At 41.2% G+C, this 20,495-nt stretch overlaps 1 protein-coding gene across 4 annotated transcripts in view; it reads left to right on the top strand.

The window, feature by feature from the left end:
• Positions 1-20,495, top strand: part of peli1b (pellino E3 ubiquitin protein ligase 1b) — a 68,007-nt gene that overhangs the window by 40,798 nt on the left and 6,714 nt on the right. For 3 of the 4 annotated variants that reach the window (XM_004553461.6, XM_004553460.4, XM_076891481.1), the window contains exons 2-6: positions 4,243-4,557; positions 11,847-11,976; positions 12,944-13,045; positions 15,248-15,445; positions 15,866-16,054. In XM_004553461.6, the coding sequence (XP_004553518.1) occupies positions 4,475-4,557; positions 11,847-11,976; positions 12,944-13,045; positions 15,248-15,445; positions 15,866-16,054 (702 nt within the window). In that variant the 5' untranslated portion in view covers positions 4,243-4,474. Of the gene's footprint in view, positions 1-1,718; positions 1,796-4,242; positions 4,558-11,846; positions 11,977-12,943; positions 13,046-15,247; positions 15,446-15,865; positions 16,055-20,495 lie in introns of those variants that run through there. The other variant, XM_004553463.4, reaches the window with a different exon arrangement.

Raw genomic sequence — 20,495 nt, 5'->3', positions numbered from 1 at the left:
CACTGATCAATGGCCATGAGTACGATTCAAAGAGAGTTGGGGAAAGGCTGCAATCACAGCATTGCAAGATGGCGAAAGATGTACCCTTAGGCCCCCTCCTCGATTCAGAGATGGTCTTTCCCTTTTCACCTAAATCGCCTCCTTGACTTCCCGCTCAAACCAGAGTTCCTCCCTGTCCAGGATGTGTACATCCTCATCATTAAAAGAGTGTCCACTAGTCTGTAGGTGTAAATAGACTGCAGAGTTCTGGTCTGACGAGGTGGCTCTTCTGTGTTGTGCCATCCGCTTAGCCAGAGGTTGTTTGGTTTCCCCGATGTATTAATCCTAGCAATCCTCCTGGCACTTAACAGCGTACACTATATTACTCTGTTTGTGTCCGGGGACCCGATCCTTGGGGTGGACCAAATTTTTGTTTTTTAGTTTTCAAAAAGACAAGACATGAGTTAAACTCAAGCTCTTTTTATTGGCCACAAAGAAGTGATGTCTGTGGTTGCAAAAAGGGGCTCTCATCTTATAGGATTCTATGGCAAAGCAGTCCTGGGCCATGACATCACTCATTTCCAGTCATATTGAAGTTTCAGAAAGGAGGATTTCCCAGTTGCCTGTCACTCACAAGTTGTTAACCACCGCCATTTGCCAACATAGTCCCCCTCATGTCACATCTGGTTTCACAACGCCAAGATGGTGGCAAAAAAACAGATTTTGAGGTTTTGTGGGGAACATCATGGTAACTGCATCCATCTTTTGCTGCCTACTGTCATTCCCCATAGACACTCATTTTAAAATACCCAACTTTAGAGCTCTAGAAAGCTCACAGGTTGAGCTCATCCACTTGAATACTAGAGTTTATCTATCTGATGAATAGGTGTCATGACAAAGGTAGGTGTCAGGCATCTAAATATGGTCACCTCTGGCTCCAAAAAATAATAGAGAACGTGGTCCAAAACCAGTGAGTAATATCACTGTGGCTACATGGATCTTTTTGTAAAGCAGTTTATGACTGCATGAGCATTTAGCATGTAAAGCGTCTAGCTCCTAAAAATCTTAGTTGTGATGCCCTCATCTGAGTACTTAAAAAACCAACTCCTCCCTCATGTTATTTTTCTCATGTTATGACGAGAGATCAGATTACTGTCAGCAAGACCAAGAAGTAGGTTTCTGGGTCATTAAAAGCTGCCCAAAGCTGAACCTGGGAAAGCCTTTCTTCACCAGTGAACTAAATTATGTAAATGTGTTCTCACCTCTAGAAACTGCCACTCAAGTGTAAACCACAATGCAGTGTTTCCCCATGCTCTCTGCTGTAATATTTACTCGTCTCCAGGTAACGTTTTGAGCTACTGCGAGCTTAATTTGCACATGACATGTCGAAGCAGTAGAAAAAATGAGAGTTGGGTGCACCACTGATACCCACAGCTTGTCACAACTGATCGGCCTGAAAGCGGCGCTTGTGGTGGTATAAACACTCTGACTTCCTGTTTCTGTGTGGGAACTGTTTATGTGTATGCATCTACCATTTAGCGCAAAGAGGCATCTTCCTCCTAGTAACCCACTGAGCATATGAGCTGTAGGCGTAATCAGCAGACTTCTAAAAGTGAGGGCAACAAATCATATCAGACTTTGTTTTGCACAGCATGGTACTGTGCGTTCTATTTCATGTGTGCACTGTTCTTAACAGCAGAACATCTTTTTTTTAATATATATTTTGGGAAGTAGCTTTTTCATTTCTGGAATAGTTTGATGAGAGATGCCTTTCCATAAAAAGCTTTCCTCTGAACTTCCAGATTCTGTTCCAGAGGTAAGAAAACCTCATTCACAATACATTTGACACTTGTTACTGTGATAATTCGTTCTGTTAGGATGACAAGCGAGTTAAACACATCTGTGATAACAGCAGGGCAGAGAGAAATGTACAGTGTAAAAGTGCTTTAATGGCCAGCTTGCCTATAGAAGGCTACTGATGCTGGTGGTATGGGGACTTGGCGTAATTGGAGAGCGTGGCACGAGCAGAGGTTTTACGACCGTGTGGCGTGAGTGTGCAGTTTTGTTGCCTTTGAGATGATTGCTTAAGAGATTGAAACCAGGTCTGCAAACATTCATAGTCAGCTTCTGTCTTCAAAGCCACTTTGGTGTGGCAAAGTGGCTCTGCTGTCAGTTTGTGATTGCATGGCTCAAGGTGGCAATCTTACATGTGAGAATATGGTGATTGACTGTGACAACTCTGCGAAAATCACAAAGATTGCATTGCTACTTGCATTTAGATTCCAGTTGAAACCTCGTACATCTGAAACAGAAATTAAGAAATTTCTGCTCAAATAGTTAGGTAATTTCTGCAGGACAGCAGTTTAACTGCAGCATGGCTTAGGCGCTCACCTATGCCATGCTGCATAGGACACCTGTTATTAGTGGTTTTGGTGCTACAAATTCAGACTTTATTTAACAAACTAAGAATCACTAAGTAAGTAATTCTAACCACAAGTTGAGAGCTTGCAGTCAGGTCAGACACATCTGTAATAACAAAAACCTTCGATAGCAATTTAGTGGCCAGTTGATCTCAGATTAAAGAAAACCAACTCCTGGAACAAGCTTTATTTTCTGGACAGAGGCGAGTGGTACTGATGCCTCTGGTGTTTTAGTCTTTTGCAAAGATGAATCTCTTCTAACTTTGGTCCTAAAACAAGTCTAGTCTATTAAAGGAAGTTTTTGTGAGTTGTTTAATTATCAACTACAAGCCACGTCCTTGGATTCGGGCTCGATTTGATTTTAAATGGTGTACTCTGATGCTCCACAAGTGCTCATATAACTGTTGCCTTTAGTTCAAACTAAATAGGGCATTGTGCCTTAAATATTTATTTGGAAGGCCTCTGCGTGAACCTAACGCTCAGTCTTTTGGGACTGTATTAGCCTCACTAAGAGTACTGAGAAACAACAAACCTACCCCCACTCTTCATCAAAACACTTTACTTCCTATACTTTATTCATGCGCTCTCTAAGCAAATAGGCACTCAGGGAATATTCTGCTTCATATGTGGAGGGTTGCCTGGATTTGAAGTGATGATATTCTTATTTGGAAAGATTTGCATGCTGTTTTTCTTCTTTTTTTTTTTTTTTTACCTTGTAATTGGAAGAGAGGGGGACTTACACAAGAAAGGTCGTGAGTTAAATTTAAAGTAACAGGAAGTCCATCCTCTCCATTTTTCTCATGCCTTCTTTTCTCACACACACTCTCTTTCTCTTCTCCTTTCTTTGATTTCCTGTGTATTTAGAAAGTTGTGTATAAATGCTGACTTCAGAAAATGACTCAAAGCGCTTAACGCAGACACCCAGATCAGTCAGCAGAAAGATTTCCCATCCAGACATGTGAAGGTGTAGACATTTGCCTTTATTTATTTAATCTGCGGAAGTTTAAGGTTGTCTAGTGTGACCATATTCAGACCACACGGACTGATTATGGTCACAATATGGCCGTGATATTCGAAAGAATATCAAAAGAGCATCTTAATTGACTTCAGAGATTCCGCAGTTTAAAAAGAAGAAGAAAATATAACCATATGACACCTGTTCTGAGGTCATTACTTTGGCTTTGCGTTAAATTTAGAATTGATTTTAAAATTTTAGTGGATGTTAGTAAGACCCTGCAACATCTGGGACCTTAATATCGCTCAGACATGCTTGTAAACTGTGAACCAGCTCGACCCCTCGTGTAATCTGGAACAGGCCGCCTGGATATTCTTCTGGTCGACACCAACACTGGTGAAGATTCAGGAAAAACTTACCAAATCATTTCCATCTATCTCCATCTGTCATCGGTTCTGGTCTCATTTATAATTATCAGTTTATTTCATTTCTGCTTCTTCTGTTGTTTTAATTACCATCTTTTATGGGGTTAATTTATAAGTCTTATTTACAAAGTTTTGTGGCTGCAGCCGGCTATAATTTTGATCCCCGTACACAAAGATTTGTTCTTAATGTCATTTCATTAATCTTCATTTAAAGTGGCATTAAATAACTTACACATGTGGAGCCCCTATAAAGGACAGCCTCATGATTGAGGGCTTGTTAAAATCTTAAACTTGTAGTTTATTCTATAAGTGAAGATGAAAGGATGCCCAACTTTGTAAAGTCTTTAAGGTCATTTTACTTCTCAGCCTGAGGTGAAAATAGTAAAGTGTGTATCTAAATGATCTGATACCAGGACTGTCTGTGAGTAAACACACTAATCTTTGTGTCTTTGTCACTTTTCAGTGTAGAACAAGTGGAGCTACAAGAGACGGACCCATGAAGCATGACAGGGTGGAGCTGAGGCTCAGCTGACCCTTCCCCTTCCTTCTTCTCCTTATTCTCCCCAGTGCTCCATTCGATCAGCACCAACCCCCTCCCTTCCCCTCGTTGCCCCTTCCTTCCTCCCGTGACCCCGTTGCATCTCACCCATCGTTCCTTGCCTCCAATTCCTCCAGACCTCAATCAACCGTGCCCAATGTACTCCCCGGAGCAGGAAAACATCTCCACCACCGCCTCCACCAAAGTGCCAGTGAAGTATGGAGAGCTCATTGTGCTAGGGTAAGCAGATGACAGATACTCAGCCTCACATCCAGAACACACATTTTTTAATTTGTATTATTTTTATGCAGTTATTTTTGTCTGTTAATCTTCTTACTATATTAGTAAGTGTTTGAGTCTGGGCCGCCAATTCCTCCCACAGGATCAGGAGTTGAGTAACCAAACTTGACACACAGGTACATCTTAGGCCCAGAAAGGTTCTTATCTATATCAGATATGATGACATTGTCACATTGCCTAGCAACCACCTAACAGCAGCCTAACAACCCTTTTTTTTTTTTTTTTAGCATTTATGCAGCTATACCTTGTAAAAGCATTGTATCGTTTCTATTTCACTACAGCAACATATTAACTTATACCCACAAAAGTTCATGATTTATTAGGACACCATCAGTTTGCCTGGAAACCACATAGTAATGGGCTCAAATGACCTAATTTTTGCAATTATGCACCTGCAGCACATTATGAGAGCATGCTGTAGCTTTAATTCCATGACAGCAACATCTCAGTTATATCCACAAAAGCTGAAGTACACATGATGTATCATAACACCATCATGCTGCCTAGCAAGCACAAAGCGGTGGGTTAAAATGACCCATATTTTTTGCATTTATGCGTTTACAACACCTCATAAAAGCTTTATATCATTTTATTTCATAGCCAATAGCACATACAGGCCAAATAATACTGCAGCATGGTGAAAAAACAGAAATGTTTTCATGGTGCTAGAATAATAATTGTAATAAAAAAGTAAGCTCAAATTCAAATCTGCCTAATTATTCGTTAAATTCCCTGGCACCTCAGTACTCAAAATATCATGTTTATTTTTTAAGTCTTCCTCAATTTCAAAGGAAAATTTTTGTGCACTTTTTTCTCATGTCTGTCACTTTTTTAGAGGTTGTCAAATTCATGAAAATTATTTATACCGGTAATATTTCTATTTAATTTGTTGATGTGTTTAATTAAAGAATCTGATTCATGGTTGGTTAATAATTAAATGTGTTGGTTGCTGCCTGTAAGTTCTAGGACTGTTAATCTGGCTTCATAAACCAAGACTCACCCTCAAAACACAGACAGATAATACCTTAATATCCTTCATGGTCATGCATGATGAATATAGTCACTGTTATGGATTTGGGGAATCCATGAAGCTCTGTTTTTTGACTGTGTTTTGCTACACAGTTATTATCTGGCATTCTAGATGCTGGACTGACAGTGGTTGGTTACAGAAATGTAATGTATCATTCAACACTGATTCAGACTTTTCTATAAATGTTGGCGCTCTAAGTTGATCCCTTTCTGAGCTAATAAGTTGGCTAATGCAGCCTCATTACCCTCATGTCACCTAAACCATCTTATAGATATAAAACCAGCAAAAAAAACCCCCAAAAACTAAAGAACTTTTAAAAAGCACCAAAGAACCGGCAACATGTTGTAGCTTAATAATGTTTATACCGTTCAGCTGATTTCTGCTGAAGAGAATTATAGAAACATAATAGGGGTTGCAAGAGAAATACAGTGAAATTTTAAAGGTACTTTGATTGGTCAGTTTATCTGTGGATATTTTCTGACACACTTAGAATGATTCTTTTGAAAAGATGCCAAAAAGAAACAAAAGGAATGTGTTTCCACAAAGCAGCATAAACAGTGGGGATATTTTTATCCACACAGGGTCATGCACTGAGAACACACAGATCTGGTGCTTTGGACTTATTGAACATGACAGTACCCACATTGCTTGATGCGTTACTAGATCAGTGGATGCTGAGATTTGTTTTGAGTCAAGTCCACATAGTCAGCTGTAGGAAAAACCCTTCACTCCACCCTGCATCTTCAGCATAGAAGACGCATAACTCTAGCTGCACACACACTTTCTCCAGTAACAACCGACAGTGGAGGACTTCCTCTATCTGTATGTATCTCCTGTTTATTCCCCAAAGGGGCATTCCACTCTGGTCCCTGTCCCAGCCCACTCCACAGAGGAATGCAGATGTCGGAAAGACTCCTTACATGCACGTTCATAGACGCACAAACATGCACATGCACGCACACACATTTATGAGCATAGAGCGCACATTTTTCATGTCTTATACACACACACACATAGTTGGATCCACAGCTGACTCACAGTTTGTTGTTCTGGGTTGTGCTAGAGCAGCATTGTCAGGGAGATGACCGTGGAAATTTTCCCTAGTGGAAAACCGCAGTGAGCAGTAAACTCAGTTCAATGGCTTTACAAGGGAGAACCCCAGTTTTCCGTTTTGCTGTGCTTTTTCCGCTCCTAGTTTTTTGATTCTAGGTCAGGCCTCCCTTTTTTAAAGGTCAACACAGGCACTCACTGCTCCATGACATGAGCAAATACATACTGTGCAGCAACTGAGGCTGCTCTTTAAACCTTTGCAGGGTTCATTGAAACTGCATGTGTTTTGTGAGTGGTCACTGTGGGAGTTGAGCATCTAACCCTCACATTAGCACCACAGCAGGCGTTTTGACCTATCACAGTCAAGTAAAGACATCACCGGCACTCAAGCCACGCTGCGAGTTTTCTTGTCTTTCTTGTCTTTCAATCCTTTGTCGATTGAAAGTTACCATCCAAAAGTAAAGGGTGTTGCACGCTCAGCCTCTGGTATCTTAACGCAAAAATATTCAGTGCAATCACTGGGCAACTTTTCTCCAAGGAGGTTGATATCCTATTTTTATTCTAGTGTGACTGAGCTATAAAGTAGCATTGCTCTAGTCTCATGTGTCAAAACTCAAAGACACATGAGACCTTTGTCAATTAAAACTGGCAAAGGCCCAAATCGTAGCCAGCTGCAGACTTAGTTTGATTTGTTGGTTTTTGTGTATTTAGTTACCCGCACTGACTAAATGGTGTAACTTTGAGGCCTTTATGTGGAGTAAATCATTGCTAAATGATATCCACGATATTTTTAGTTTTTTATTTATCAAACTGTGTTCATGCACAACATATTTCCAGCCATTCATGGGATCCCAACTGGCCCATAGCAAAACTGTGTTCAGCTGCTCTAGTTGCAGCCAAATTGTACTGTGACACCAACAACAAATGTCTCGCAATAAATTATCTGAAAGCAGCTGTTGAAGAAATCCTCAGAAAATGTAAAAATGTGACTGTATTGAGCTGATCATTTGATTTACCTTGAATCACTGCCAGCATCCTCCTGGGGCATGATGGGTGAACAGCTCAAGAAACCAGGGCTCTCTGTTTCACCTCTTCCCTATCATAAAACCTCGTGCCAAATCAGGATGATTGCACTTTTGCTAGCTGGGGGGTTGGGAGACAAAAGGCAATGCAATAAATTACTTGGAAGGCAGCTGGAAGGTTTTCATGGTTCTATGAAGTAAACAGCTTAGCTGTTGTAAACTCCACCCATCTGAATGTCTGTTTGTCCTTCTGTTTGTGTCGCCTGTGTAACTGACAACAGATCCACAAATAGCAACAGAGAAACCCATCAACGATCTAAACGCCTAACTGAGTCCAATATGTTTCATGCCCAGTAATGCTAGTAGCCTAATGCGGAGGAATGCTGTGGTGTCTCTGGGGATGGTCTGTTTACAGGTGCCCTGGACATGCATGTGGGGCTTTTAAACAGCTGTAATGCTGCAGATGAGATCCCTCCCCCAGTGCACCTCTGTCTGTCTGCATGCATCATTTCTGTGAGCTTAACTGTGTGTCCACAAATATTATTAGTTTATCCGTGTGGCTTAAATCCTCATGAATCATGAATGTGATTCCCTATACTTCACAGCTGTGCAAACACATAGATACAGGTCTCACGGAGAGAACTATTACAATCATGTATATTTTGTCTTTTATTGCCTACTTTTTAAAGCACAACATCTTTTTAAGTAATTACCAACTCTAAGTCAGTACTATTGCAGTGTTAAAGGTGACTGGACTGGTAGATTTAACAATAAGCCAGATAATTTGTCAGGTTTTCCCAAATGCCGCATTTGGAGACCCAATAATAGAGGTGAGGCCTTGGAGACTACATTTACTCATGTCAGCATCCACCTGTCAGTCAATAGTTAAACTTGTATGTTTTTAACATGTCTTTGGGGATTGGCTTGCTATCAGAGCTGGCCTTTAAATGTCCACTAGAGGAACTGCGGTTTTTTGCCTTGCTCACTTTATTTTTCAGCCCTGATAGTTGCTGCTTGGTTTTACACATATAAACAGAGACACAGAGAGTGACTCATGCATGAGAAGTAATTGCTCACACTACCTGCCTTTATGCTTTTATAGGTTTACTGTATGAGTGTTACCTTGTTGCTGCAAACTGGGATTTAGTTTATTAGTGTTTGGAGTGAATACACAGACACACACAAACATACTAGATGGTGCTAGCTGTCGGAAATAAGGAATACAGTATGAATCTGCACATTCAGACTAACTTTTTCCTGACTCTGGTTCTTCCTGTCTTCCAACCTGCATGCACAATCATGAACTTGTCGCCGATCTTTGACCTTTCTGCTTTTGTTTTGAGAATATTCGTGTCATGCATGCAGTACTGCTACCCATGGGAACCTGATTTTGAACTGCCAGGAACACTTTGGGCTCTTTCCAGCAGACCGCCCTGCCCTTGCTCTGGATACGGGCTAAACTTCACCATGGTTACAGTCTTGCCATGGTTACTCTTCCCAAACGTTGCCGTGGCTCTGTTCTCTCACCATGGTTACTCATAAACCCTTCAAGCGTTGTTTGATCCCAGATCTTCTAACTCAGAGAAACATTTAGCTGGAGGCTGGGCGTCCTCACAAACCCGCCTGTGTCGTCTGTCATACCTGGACTTCATAGAGGGGGTGGGTTTGTTTCAAGAGTCTGATTGGCCGGAGACACGTTCCAACTGTGCTTATACTGCATGAATAGTTTTCCTGTATGAAGAAGATTACCTCTTTGAAAGACTACACATTGAACCTTGAGTTACGTGTGACTGTTTCTTATGTGTTCTGAGACGTAAAGTGCAGTTAGGGTATAAGTCAGAAGAGTTCATACCGTAACGTCTGTGGCTTCTGGATGTCATAACAATGTTAAAGTAGCGAGCAGTGTTTATGCATGCAGTAATGTTTATAAAGCCGTGGCACCGCTCATAGGAATATCACTTCACACTGGTGACGGCTTATCTGAAACATGTGTGTGCAATAACGAGTAAAACATCTGTGTACTGAGAGAAACACGGATCCGATGTGTTTGGAAATTTCTCTCTTTTTGTTCAGTAATAAGTTTGTTACAATTTTCCATAAATGAGCAAACAGAACCAAAACCAAAATGTAGTGTGTTTATATAAATACATGTAAATATTACTTAGACTATTTATTATGTGTTGTCTGCTTAAATAATTAGTGGCAGACTTCAAATTATATGTGATTGCATTTCCTTATTGTACAAATAAATGAAGTCAGAGAAGCCCAACGTGCAACAGACCACTCCTCTTGTACAATTTTAGACAAAAATCCTGCAGCAGTTCAAAAAGTGCAACATACTGTTCCGATGGACTTTCTGAAAGATCCAAATTGTCCACATTTTTCCAAAAAACTCAAAAGACCTTTTTAAATACAATTAGTTTACTTTATTAGGTAGACCTCGCTGGTACTGAGTTGGATCCTTTTTTTTCCATCAGATTTTGGATTTTTGTCCAAATTGACACATGACAGCATCACAGATTTCTTTTATTCATGATGCGAGTTTCCCGTTTCACGACATCCCAAAGGTGCTCTGCTGGACTGAGATCTGGTGACTTTGGAGGTCGTTTGAGTTTATTAAACTACTTGTCATGTTCAGGAAGCTAATATGATATGATTTGAGCTTTGGGGCACGTTATGCTGCTGGAAGGCCATTCAAAGATGGTCTCACAGTGGTAATAAAGGGATGGACATGGTCAGGAACAATACAACAGAAGTCGAGACGCAACAGCCTAGGTAGCGTTTTTCCAATTTTCTGTTGTCCAAGAGAGTCTGTGTGAATTGTAGCTCAGTTTCTTGTTTTTAGATGACAAGAGTGGCACCCGGTGTGATCTTCTGCCTGTGTGTGTGTGTTATGACTGACGTAATTTTAGTCTGCAAAACTGGGTTATAACACGTGGTCATTTGAGTGGCTGTTGACTTCTTGTTTCCAGCTTCTCTGACCTCTGGTATCATTAAAGCATTTTCTTCCAGAAAACTGTGGCTCACTGGATATTTTCTCTGCAAACCCTAGAGATAGTTGTGTGGGAAAATCCCAGTAGATTAGCAATTAGTGGGACCATGCCACCTTAAAAGTCAAATCTTAAATCACCTTCCCCGTTCTGATTCCCCGTTTGAACTTCAGCATGTCACAGCGCAGAGCTCCTGCCGTATATATCAAATATAAATGATTAAATATTTGCCTTGAACAGGTGTACCTAATAAAATGTCAGTGAATTACATATTACTTTTAACATGTATCCAGTGTGTAACATTCAACCTGTATTGTTTTGTCTGTTTTTGTTAAAAATAAAAACAATGCTATCAGCTTTTTGTCCTTTTTGCTTTTTTTTGTTTTGTTTTTTTGCTGGATACATAACTTCGGCTCTACTGGAATTTATTTTGAAATAATGTAACTACTTCCTGAAATCCTCTGTGGCCGCTTTTACCTGGAAACTCAAACTGCCTTTCAACCTGTTTTGCTTTAATGACTTCCTTTTGTTGATTGTGTTGTTGTGAGGGCGAGTGAGCGCCTTCCTTCTGCTGTACTGAATAGAAAGTGGAAGGTTTTATGAGAGGGATGAACCAGATATAATTTTTTCTTTCTGTCTTGGTAATCAGTGGCACTTTGTTGACCTGCTGAAATGTGGACAGAAGTGATGAATGTTTTCTTATTTCAGGATGTTAACAAAGTCACACACACACGCTCAGAGAGACACAACAGCGCAGTCACAGTGCTGCTGAGAGCCACAGAGACTTTTCTGTTGGAGGGAACGCCTCTGTTTATTCTCCTTTCCTCAGCCATGTATCAGTCTAAATGAGTCTCTCTGTGTGTTTATTTTCTCAGCCTTTCGAGGGTTATGTTTGGAGGGCTTTATTGTTTTGGGGCACATGATGTACTTTTGTAGAAAGGCATGTATAAAAAGTATAGGTTGCTGTTTGTGTGCGTGTAGTCTTAGGCACTTGGAGGGAGTGCACTAAAAGGCCTCAAGCATTTTCCACAATGACTGTTTTTTCCAGCGTATTATGCAGCTGCCCAGACAATAATGCCCTATTGTTTTATGCATGCATAAGTGTGTTTATGTTTGTGTGTGTGTGTGTACATGCAGATACAATGGCTCTCTGCCCAACGGGGATCGGGGGCGACGTAAAAGCCGCTTTGCACTTTGCAAGAGGCCGAAGGCAAACGGGGTGAAGCCCAGCACAGTTCACGTCGCCTGCTCTCCACAAGCAGCCAAGGTGAGACGCACAATAACACGACCTTTTAGACTTACAAGTGATCACAAAGCTGCAGCCGTCAGTTAGATTCATTAAACACATGGCCTAAACATTTAATGATGGAAAATTGCATTCTTTAATTCATCTCTGCGTAGGTGTGGGATGTTGTTTTTATGAAAACGTCAAATACAAACACACTGGTTCAGTGGTTTTGGCCTGCAGTGCTCCAACAAAGGCTTTTGTGAAACTGCTTTTTTGTTCTGTGATATTAAAGTACTGCACACAATGAATCTCACAAACACACACACAATTGTCAGGAGAGAAAAGGAAAAAAAGCTCAGCAGAGCTTCCCTGAGTTTGCAGAACAAGGAAAAAAATCAGGTACAAGGTTTTGTCAAGGTTTTAAAATATATTTGGACAATGGTTTTTACATGGGATTTAACTGGAACATGGTCAAGGTTTATAAGAGAAACAAATGCGAGCTGTCCAGTGGAAGGTAACTGAGCATTTTCTTGCAAAATCCAGGGTAGAACACGTTCATGTGTTTCCATCATCAGCCCAAAGACTGCCCAGAAATCCACTAAAATCTGTTAAATGATCAGGGAATTGTAGTTGTGTATGTGTGCGAGAGAGTGCTTTTTTTTGGTTTGACATCAGCACATAATGGCTTCTCTGAGAACGCACACTTTTATACCCTGACTCACACACGCACTCGCGCACAGGCCAGGCTTTAGCTGCAGTCTGGAAGAGCGATTGTCCGTTTCAGTCCTGTGTGTGGTCCTAACTGACCAAAAAGAACATGGATCCAGTTAATGATTACACATCTCCACCCTTCCCGTGTGCATCTGTTATTTTCTGCAAGGATCATTGAGGAGATGTCAGAGGTGTTTTTGATAGAAAACATGCTCAGTTCAGTCTTCTGCATTTAAAGTGAAGGGTATGATTCTGCTTTCGGTGCTGATCTGATCTCTTCCTTCTGTCTTTCCAGGCCATAAGCAACAAAGACCAGCACAGCATCTCTTACACTCTGTCTCGAGCCCAGACGGTGGTGGTGGAGTACACCCACGACAGCAATACAGACATGTTCCAGGTAACAAGCCCCAGCTTTTATCACCGTGCCTGGAGTTTTACAACCAATTCACAGTCCTTACTTTTTCCACTTCACTGCTCCACTCACACACATATTAAATAGAGGCTGGTAACAGAGCATCTGCGTGTTTAGTGCAGGGATTTTCGATCTTTAAAGCAGAGCCCTTGAAGGGACGCCGGAATGAGAGACATGAGGCACAATGTGTGAGGTGAAGTGCATGATGTCTTTCTGAAAATAATTGGAAGTTAGTTGTTGTGGTTTGGCCCGCTTATCAACACAGTCAGCAGTTGGATCTGCAGCAGTGGAAGTGACACATAGACACTTGAGATACTTTGAAACCTCAGTCCTGATTACAGCAAACTGCTTCCAAATTTGTACCTCTCGTAATAACGGACCCTTTATTCCAATGTGCACCATGAATAAAGGGCCACAAATGGACTTGGAAAAGCTAAGAAAAAAGCCTCTTTGAAAAACAATATCAAAGTACTTCAGTTATAGTTGTCTGTGTACTAAAACAGGTTCAGCATCTTCATAATGTGCCATATCTCAAAGTATAAACCAGAGATTCTTTTTTAGCTTTATCCATATCAAGTCACCAATAAACAAGGATCAAAGCTGAATTTTAGTTAATAAAAAATAACACAAAAGCATCACCACAGTTTTGTTTTCTATACAAAAATCTTTTGTATAGTCCACATCCCCCTGGATGAGCCACAGTTTGAGAACCACCACTGGTGTATACAAATGTAACTGTAGAAATGTTTTTAATTTAAAAAAAAAAAAAAAGCCCTTAATGTAACACCTCTCCATGAATCGCCACCTTATCGTGGTGGAGGGGTTTGCGTGCCCGTGTGATCCCAGGAGCTATGTTGTCGGGGGCAACTTGCCCCTGGTAGGGTCTCCCAAGGCAAATTGGTCCTGGGTGAGGGGCCAGACTAAGTGCGATTCAAAAAAAGAAAAGCAAAAACAACCGCAACAAAAACAAAAACAAACAAAAAAACCTTAGAAGTACTGCCCAGATTAGGAAACTACCCAGGAGCCTCGGTGAATGGGCTTATTGTCAGCTCAAGCGATGTTCGACTCCACCATCCTGTCAGTTTACCACCTGCAAAAGGATCCATGGGGGTCCGGTGCTTTGTGTATTCACGGAGGTGTTGGCGGGATAATCCCTGGCGCCCTAAACTGCGCATAAGAAAAGGCAGAACGGTTCATTTATTGGCCGATCTATGAAAAAAAGAATAAGATCCCAAATGCAAGCTTGGTCATTTGAAAGGAGGAGGTTTAAGTGACGTCCTACTAGAAGGAGGCAAGTCCAGGACCTGCTGCAGATAACACATTTCTCAGTTGGCTTGGCTTCAGTGTCCTCACCAGAAGAGGGGTAAAGGGAAGACTGAGCATCTCTGCTTAGACTGGAGTCCCTGTGTCCCAGACATGAATAAGCAGCAGAAAACGGATGCATGCTTGGATATAAAATGATCTTTACATCAAATGGAGTTTTAATGAAATGGTAAATGTTAAAATTTCTATTATTATTTATTTATTTTTTGCCTGATGACCTTAACTGGTGAGTCGCCTTAAGCTTGGAAAAAGCAGTCTACTGCTCTGCTGGTGCTTTCAGCCATGTCACATAATGACTTCTTTCCATCTGGTGACATTAACTCTTGGAGCTGACTGTGTCCTGATCTCACTGTGTTGAGTAATAAAATGAACCAATCATGAATCATTCATCTTAGTCAGATTTGGACAAAAGATATTACTGCATCAGTAAAGCTTTTAACACAGAATTCCTCCAAAGTCATTGTGTTCTGTCTTGACTTGCACTAACACTGAGGCTTTCCTGTGTGGTGTCTATGGTACTCTGGTGACGCTATCAGGGAAGAAAAGTACTCATCTTTAGGGGTTTTATGGGTTTTATACAAGTTTGCAATGCATGTGAAGCAATTCGACTCTACTTAAAAGTCTCTAGCATGTCTTTGTTCTGCGTATTGTCTGCTATTAAAGATTATCCAACTGTCTTGGCTTATGTATTTCAAATTTCCTAATGGATTCCATCCTGGACACATTCTGCATCCATTTAGCAGTTTTTGTCTCCATTCTCTGTTATGTTTTTCATCTTACCAGCTTCCCCTGAGGTAATACATCATTATATTATCACATCGCTGAAAAGCATTGTGGGCTAATCTTTCCATCTCTCTTCTCCAGATCGGTCGATCCACAGAGAGTCCAATAGACTTTGTAGTGACGGATACAGTGGCAGGCAGCCAGAGTAACGCAGACACTCAGTCGGTCCAAAGCACCATCTCCCGCTTCGCCTGCCGCATTATGTGCCAGCGCACGCCGCCTTACACAGCGCGCATTTACGCCGCAGGCTTCGACTCTTCCAAGAGCATCTTCCTCGGGGTGAGCACTGTTTCATCTGGAGCTTCAGACACGTGTGGGCGAGTTTGTGAGAGCAAAAAGGCAGAAGGATGAGAGAAGGAAAGACTAAAGAACCACAGGACAAAGAGGAAAACAAGACATGAAAAACGTGTCGTAGAGCGTGTGCTCTCATATTATTCTAAAACCTTTAACCTGCTTTTACTTTTCCCATGTTCTTGTTTTTACTGTCCTTCTCAATTTGTCATTGTTTGACAGCAGAGGACAACAACTGATGGTGTCCTGTTAGTGCTCTTGGTGGCAACACTAAACTCACACATGCTCAGTAGAGAAAGCTCAGTCTGCTAAATATGTATCTGCACATTGTCTGCTAAATATGATTGGAGGTTGGACGAAGGGCTGCTGAACGCATATGAATATCAGCGTGTTTTTTGCTTCATTCAGGAGAAAGCTGCTAAGTGGAAGACATCTGATGGTCAGATGGACGGGTTGACCACCAATGGCGTGCTGGTGATGCACCCTCGCAACGGCTTTAGCCAGGACTCCAAACCAGGCGTCTGGAGGGAGATCTCGGTCTGCGGCAACGTCTTCACCCTGCGAGAAACGCGCTCAGCACAGCAGCGGGGAAAGATGGTAGGAACACATGAACTGTTTACTTTTTTCCATAGGTGTATCTACTTAAAATTTCATACAAGTTTGAATCTCACTGACCCTGAGGTCAGGTTTTTCTGAAAAAATATATACAATAGGTGTGTTTACTAGGAAGCTGAGGGGAAGCGCTGGTGGATGCCAATATTTTTGACACTGTGGATTGTCATTTTTCAGCTCCACAGGTTTCAGCTTGTTCTCCACTAACTCCTAGCAACCTGTGCCAATTAAGGAAGTTAGTGCCACGCTTTGTCACCAAAAATAGTCAATTCTGGCCAAAAGTTATGAGTTCCTGCATATTTACACTTTTTTAAAGTTGTCAGGAAATAGTCACAGTAATTAGTAAAATATACAGGTTAAAAGAAGAAACTCTCAGAAGGGGGAGAAAATTAGCGAGTTCTAAAAGTTGCGTAATTGTTGCACAAACATCATCACACGTTCAGTGATTATTAGCATCTAAATGTTAATGTTTATTTTGATTTGAGCATTTTAACCTGTTTTAATCACTGCTAAAAAACGCATGAAAACCTTGAAATGCACAGTTCTTGGTCTTTGCCTTTTTAGAGGTAATTTTTTCTTCTACAATCACAAATATTGTGATTTTCTTGCAGAACTGCTGTATCGCGATGCCACAGTTATCGTAGGATATGTATCATGAGTTACTGTGATTAACATGATGAATGCATTTTCAGTCTCTCTGCTCCGTGGCAATCAGTTAACCGCAAAACATATTTCCCTCGCACACATTCCATCACAGTATCTCATACTTCATCACAATCGCATAGCAGCGCTGTCACTCAGGCAGCAGGAGGTCAGTCAGAGCTTAACACCCACCAGGAGGTCACTGGGATGCTATCTCCATGGCAGCAGGCCCTCCTGTCAAAGCTGTTTGTAACAAGACCATGTAAGGGATCCTCCTGCTGACGTCACAGTCTCCCAGCCAGTCGCGGCGCTGTCTGCGTCTCATCAGTGTGGACAGTTGTCTGATTGGATTTACGAGGCTGTTGGGATGTTTCATTAGGTCTTTGTTTCTTCTCCTCCTCTCCACAAGATGTATATCATCAGCCACGCGCACACAGTCAGCAGCCGTAATATTAATCCATCCCTTTATCGAGTGTCCCACCTGCTCTCAAGTCTTTCCACAAATTAACAGCTCCCTTATCTCCACCTGCCCTTTCCCATCCACACACTTACCAGTGTTATCCACCTCTACAGCATCCACTCGTTATTTCACAGCTGGTTGATCATTTGTATTGCCAGCTGCGGGACAGCACATATTTTCATTACGCACGGTAACAAAGCGCGATGGTGTTTAAACCGTCTGCACATACGAGTGGTTACTGCTCAGGTGGAGTCCTTTCATTGTCAGCGTCGCTACAGTTGGGGTAACATCACTATACAAGATGAAAGGCTGTGGGACTTTACTACAAAGATAACTTGTACTTTCTTAAAACATGTTTCTTTAACATGTGACTACAACAAGAAGCCTTAACTCTAAAGAGGATGTTGGAGCCCTGGTTTGAAATATTACACCCATTGTTGTTTTGTTGTATGTGCTATTACACAGAGATACAGAAAAAAGTAAAACATGAATTAAATTTTAAAATTACCGTATTTTCTCTGTGATTTTTTCAAAGTTTGAGTTAGTAAACCCCACTTAGATGAAATATTTTTCTTTTATTTAAAGTCCTAAACAGGCCAAAACCTGTTTAGTGGAGTGCAAATCTTGATTGTTGAGACTAGAATTTAATGACTAAATAGCTGACTAAATATATGTGTGCTTTTATAAGTCATTTATTCTGTTTTGGCCTTTGATGAATAATGTGAAACCAAAAGAGAGAAATGAAATCTTGTGTCACGATGAAACTGAAATAAACCTGCTCAATGCATTTTTGTGCCTCCAGTCACATCTCTGCATGAAGCAATAAAAACACTCCGTCAACTGCCACTGTTACTCAGCAGTGACTCCATGCAGTCCCTATCTAAATAAATGAGGAAATAGACCTAACATGAATTTTAATTTTGGCCATCAGGGAATAAAATGTAGCGAAAAAATCTGATAATAAGTGCTTTAAAAGTTTTGTGACTCTGATTCAGGTTTAAAAAGTTTGTCTTTGTTGCCAGTTCTTCTTAGCCAAAAATAAGACATAAAGCACACTTCTCGATATCTTTACTACAATAAAGTGTAGATGGGAATCACTACAACAACATGATTGTCTTAAATGCTTCCTGGACTGGATCTTTTTGTGGCAGGAGCAGCACAACCTCCATATTTAAAGTTAAGGGATCAGATTTCTGTTCAGGGTTAAACTGCTTAGAAACCTTCCAGCAGATGTCATTTCAGTCCAGTTAGGTGTTGGTTTGTATTCACTCGATATCAAAACTAGAATTAAAAACTGAGTGTTGGACTCATCCAACAACCTTAAATCATTAAACAACAACATTATTTTTGACCGAAAAGGGTGAAAACTGAACATCCTACTGGCTTCTAATAGTGTTTTCCTCAACTCTCAAGCGCACTTCTCTTAATGAGAGAACTGCTCTGCCGTAGCGGACGCTGACACATGAAGGACATTGTGATTGAATAGTCTTGAATAAATTGGCTCAGCACGTTTGCCAAAAGCCCCTGAGTTGTTGGTTTAATGTTTAGCTCCACGGTGTGTAATCTTTAAATGACATGTGGGGATAAAGATTCATCAGAAGCATTTTTGGTAGCTTTTTTGCGTCGTTACTGGGAGGTGAAGATGAAACATGCACAAGTTTGTTTCAGTTATTGGGTGGATTGAGTCAGCCTTTACCAGCAGGGCAGCTGGTTTGCCCTTCTGTTTGACATAATTAGGAATATCTTACAGTGCAGTCTACACACACGCACACACACATATAACAGTGGGTTGTAATGGGGGGTAGTGTTGCTGTGGGGGTTTTCGTGAGGGATGACAAATGATCGGAGTGCAGTGTCTGAGCTCCTGCTGCTTTAATACAAGCTTTTGTCCTGATAATTTAACGGTTTCAGTGTAATTTAATTAAACTCTGAGAGGAGGTGAGAGCATCTCGATGTTTACATGGACCGAGGGCCCTTATGTCATTAAGCTTGAGCATGATTATACACTGAGGAGACAAATACTTCTTTAAACTGTCTTTTTAAGTGGGTTAGAAGAAGCTACCTTATAAATACAGGGTTTTGCTTAACCTTCTGAACTCTTACCTGTTCCAGCTGAAAATCTGAAGTACGTAACATAAAGCCTGAGGGTGAGGATCGGCTCACAGACGATGTTAATCCAGGCCGGTACTTTTTAAAAGGAAGGGAAAACGAAACAATGCCTCAAAATGAATAAAAGGCAGCGCTATGCGATTCAGTCTCAGAATGAATGACTATAACAAGGTTGTACTGCTTTTAACTCTATTCCATCAGACGTCACTCTACTGTGTTCAAATTGGGCAGTTTGAAGGCTATATTATGGTCGCCGCATGACCATAATATTGACCATTCAGGACAGTGAGCTGATGGTCAGTTTCACCATTCCGTGCTAGTATTGAGGTTTCACAGTCACATGACTACTAACCACGTTGACGGTAACTTGTCCGTCATTTATGAGGGGAAAATGTATGTTCCCCAACCAGTTGGCCTCCTTAAAGTTTCTTTGGTTGCTTGCAGATTTCCGCAGTCGCCCATAGTTTCTACGGAAAACTCTGACTTGTCTAAGAAAACTCTCCAGCTGCTCTCCAAGCAGGAATGAAATTGTGTAACATGCAGTTCGCCTTCAAGGTAAAAGACGAGCATTTCAGCTTTTACTCTGAAGGTGAATGCAGCACACCAGGTTAAAAAAACTACAAAAGGTGCACAACAACCTGGCATAACACTGAACTGAGTGTGAGTTTGAACAAATGACCAAATGCCTCAAGGCTCGATCCAGTGGCTGGGGTTTTATTGTGACCTCTCCTTACTTTCCTAAAAATGCCATAAAAATAATGTTTAAAAACAACAACACCCATGTGTAGTTTACACCAGCAGTTGTGATGCCACTTTAGTTTTTTGCTTGGGGCTGTAATCGACCTTTATGACGGATGCAGACTTTTTCTGTCTTGCAATGAGCATGTTTGCTGTCACCATTTTGGTGTTTTGCAACCGAGTCATTGCACCGACTCAAGATGTTAGCCAACGAGGATAACCCTGGATAATCCTCCAAATAAACAAAATAGACTTAATGTTTTAATCAGTGTGATCTGAAGGGACTTGCTGAGAAAATAAGTCAGGAAAGTGTCTGCTGAGGCTGAGTCAGGCGCTGCCAGGTTGGCTTTACTTTTCAGATCCAGAAGCTACATCCGCGTTTCTACTGTGCATCTTTCCTCTGTGCTTCGGTATTTCTGCATCAGACACGAAGCCAGGCTTTAATGAAAAGGGAAGACATTATCTCAGGCCATTATT

The sequence above is a fragment of the Maylandia zebra genome, linkage group LG13 (genome assembly GCF_041146795.1).
Source record: "Maylandia zebra isolate NMK-2024a linkage group LG13, Mzebra_GT3a, whole genome shotgun sequence".
Taxonomy (NCBI): domain Eukaryota; kingdom Metazoa; phylum Chordata; class Actinopteri; order Cichliformes; family Cichlidae; genus Maylandia; species Maylandia zebra.
This window is presented reverse-complemented; position numbering and strand designations above follow the sequence as displayed.